The sequence below is a fragment of the Rutidosis leptorrhynchoides genome, chromosome 7 (genome assembly GCF_046630445.1).
Source record: "Rutidosis leptorrhynchoides isolate AG116_Rl617_1_P2 chromosome 7, CSIRO_AGI_Rlap_v1, whole genome shotgun sequence".
NCBI classification, from domain to species: domain Eukaryota; kingdom Viridiplantae; phylum Streptophyta; class Magnoliopsida; order Asterales; family Asteraceae; genus Rutidosis; species Rutidosis leptorrhynchoides.
Genome location: NC_092339.1, coordinates 274,502,756 through 274,506,466, shown reverse-complemented (window position 1 = coordinate 274,506,466; position 3,711 = coordinate 274,502,756). Strand labels below are relative to the sequence as shown.

Genomic DNA, 3,711 nt, shown 5'->3' with positions numbered 1-3,711 from the left:
AAGCAAACGTGTTTATGCTTCTTTTCACATGGATGAGTGGGCAAATATTAAAGTATGCAAATATTAGTGTTGGCCAAATTATTGGTGAAGAAAACGTGAATCTTTCACGTGGGTAAGAGTGAAGTCAAATAATGTGGCTTATTGTATTCACATGCAACTTTCACATTATGAAGAAACAATATAAATACATCAGTATGTAGTTGAGGGAAGACATCCAAGAAAGGATCAAGTGATCCAGAGAGAGGGGATCAAGTATCACAAATGAGAGAAAAACATAGTTGATAGGGTTTATCAACATAGTGTGTTTATTTGTGAGGATATCACAAAGTAGATAGGGAGTTGATCAGTAACATCAACGAGAACCGTTCTTTGTGAGGTTGAGAGTTTAATTCTTGTAAGGAGTGTAAAAGAGTGTACGAGAAACTTAGATTTTATACTAAAATCTAAGGGGCTTGGGTTTGGGTTAACTCATAGTGTACTTTTTCTTGTACCGGGTTCTTTTATATTATAAGAATAAATGAGACTTTTGGGGTGGACGTAGGCAGGGTTTTGCCGAACCACGTTAAATTGTCGTGTTATCAGTTACTTTATTTTGCATTATATTATTTCTCGCAAGTTTGTCTCAAACAATTATATCCTTGCTTCCGCTGGGGTGGATGCGTCAGACAAATTGTAATAACAAACACAAATGACGGCCACAACGCTGAATTATGTGGGCTCGGCATTTAAATCAAATGATTTGTATCCAAAGAATGACGGCCACAACGCCTCATGGGATGTCGTTGTCATGAACGTTGTTTATCTTTTCACATAAAAATTAGCGCGTCTTTTAATATTCATTACCTTTCAATCAACTTATCATCGTATTTACCATATCACTTGAAACTCTCTTAAAACCATCCTTGTAACATTTATGCTTATAAAAAAAATCATCACATCATAGTAATTTGACCATAAACACTAGCAAAACAGTTCTACATCACACTCAACGTTACAAGTAATCTATCATACTATAGTAAATTCACCCTAAAAACTATAAAAACTAGCAAAACGGCCTACATCATACTCACCGTCCAGAGTAATTTTAGTGGTGTATAACTAAAAATAATAATGATGGCAAAGATTATTTTCATATTTTTCAATAGTTTAGAATTGGAAGAGATATTATCATAAAGTGGAGTTACGGTTTAATTTTAATTTTAAATCTCATGAGATCTATCAGTGAGCATTTTTAGAAGGTAGATTTTACCCTTTTTTATATATATTCGAATTCGAATATTCGATATTGATCTATCGATATGCAAATCTTTTTGTTAATTAATTATTAATTATTTATGTAATGTAATTAATGGCATAACATATAAAAAGAAATACTAACCAACCATTCTCCATAAATTTCGGGTCGTCTTCTCCACTTCCAAAAATCATACCTCCGTCACCTTCTCCTCTCTTTTCTTCTTCCTCTCCCAGTCTTCATTCCATCTCAACCAAATTCAAACTCAAATGGACGATCAAGATCTACCACCTCCACACACCACCACCTACCAAACTTCCGATAATCAGACACCACCAATCGACAACCAACCGACGTCCGTACAATCTCAACACGAACAAAAAATCGATCAATTCATATCTCTACTAGACTCCAACGACCAATCTCCACCGCCTGAAATCATCGATCCAGTTCACAATTTCGCTGATCTTCTCGACGTTAAGATCGCCGAATACGAATCCGGTTCAAAAAATTGGATTCAACTCGAAGAAGACGAATCATCTTCGTTTTCATTTATCGAATCCGTTGATCGAACGTCTAAGCTTTTGAAATCGTTATCTAAATTTCATTCTAACGAAAATTACGTCACCGCGGTTAACAGGATTAGCGGTATACAGCAGCGTGCAATGTCGATAATCGAAGACGAATATAAATCGATCCTCGACGATTATCAAACGTCGTACGATCGAGATCAATCGAATAAAATCGAAGAAGCGAAAACGAAACAGCTTTCGGTTTCCGTTAGTAACGTCGGAGAGTCGTCGCCGGAAACGGATTTGCCGGATCAATCTGATCAATCGGAAGCCGTGAAAGATGAGTTTTTAGGTTATTCTGATGAAATGATATCGAAATTGAATAAATTAGTGTACGGATTGATTCGAGGTGGTCACGAAACAGAGTGTAGTGAAATCTATTTATTCGTTCGACGAAACGCGATCGAACAAACCTTGAAGCAATTGTCGTTTGAAAAATATTCAATTGATGAAATGCAGAAATTGCAATGGGAGCCGATTGAAAAAGAGGTAGTTTCATGGATGAATTTGTTCAAATTGTTCTGTAGTTCGTTGTTACCTAGCGAACGAAAGTTAGCAGACGCTGTGTTTTCGAATTACTCTGCTGTTGCTGATAGCTTGTTCAGTAAGCTAGCCAGAATTGTACTTTTATATTTTCTAGGGTTTGCAGAAGCAGTTATGATGATGAAACGATCATCTGATAAACTATTTAAGTTTCTAGATATTTACCAGACGTTACGAGATATCATCCCTCAGCTTGAGAAATTGTTATCTGATGTGTATATGAATCCGGTTAGGTCTGCTGTTTCGTTGATTAACACAGTCCTTGGTGAGTCTATTTACAGTATTTTTATCGAACTCGAAAACTCGATTAAAGCTGATTCGGCGAAAACAGCTGTACCTGGTGGAGCTGTTCATCCGTTAACTCGTTACACGATGAATTATCTAAAGTACGCGTGTGAGTACAGTAACACGTTGGAGCAAGTGTTTAAAGAGCATAGGAGAATCGATCGAGCGGATTCAGAGACAGATCCAGGATCAGAGCATGATTCGAGTTTTCAGGATAATGAGACACCGTTTCGGTCGCAGTTAGTTAAAATTATGGATCTGTTAGACGCGAATTTAGAAACGAAATCTAGGTTGTATAGGGATAACTCATTAAGTTTGATTTTCATGATGAACAATGGACGATATATATTACAGAAAACGAAAGGGACAGGCGAAATGAGGACGCTAATGGGGGACTCATGGGTTAGAAGACGGTCTTCTGATATAAGAAGTTATCATACGAATTACAAGCGAGAAACATGGACGAGGTTGTTGAATTGTTTGAGTCATGAAGGATTGAGTGTGAATGGGAAGGTAATGAAGCCGGTTTTGAAGGAACGATTCAAGAGTTTTAACGCGATGTTCGATGACATATATCGAACGCAGACGACTTGGGTAGTGAGTGATGAGCAGTTACAATCGGAGCTTCGGGTTTCGATATCGGCGATTGTGATACCGGCTTATAGGTCGTTTATGGGGAGGTTTAGTCAAGTGTTTACAGCAGGAAGGCAAACGGAGAAGTATATAAAGTATCAGCCGGAAGATATAGAAACGTGTATTGAAGAACTGTTTGATGGGAGTGCAGCTCAATCAAGCAAAAAGAGATAGATTTTAATCAGAATATGCGATGGATTACATTGATGATGTAATGTTATTATTTTTGGTATCATTAATTTTATCTTATTTATCTTGTTTGATTGTTCAAATTCTTATTTTTTTCGTAAATTTTAGACAAAACATAACTAATGGTAGTTGTTGTTTGTATAAAAAATCACCGGTGGTCACTGATTTTTTTACGTGATAGATGTCCCTTGTGTTTTGCACTTTGAATAATGGTCCATATGGTGCATATCCACGGAGAAAATCCTTTGACGAAAA

The 3,711-nt window shown here is 36.7% G+C and overlaps 1 protein-coding gene across 1 annotated transcript; it reads left to right on the top strand.

The window, feature by feature from the left end:
* The first annotated feature begins 1,503 nt into the window (after positions 1-1,503).
* On the top strand, positions 1,504-3,441 carry LOC139858841 (exocyst complex component EXO70C2-like). Its single transcript, XM_071847677.1, has one exon. The coding sequence runs from the start codon at positions 1,504-1,506 to the stop codon at positions 3,439-3,441; it is 1,938 nt and encodes a 645-aa protein (XP_071703778.1).
* The last annotated feature ends 270 nt before the right edge of the window (positions 3,442-3,711 follow it).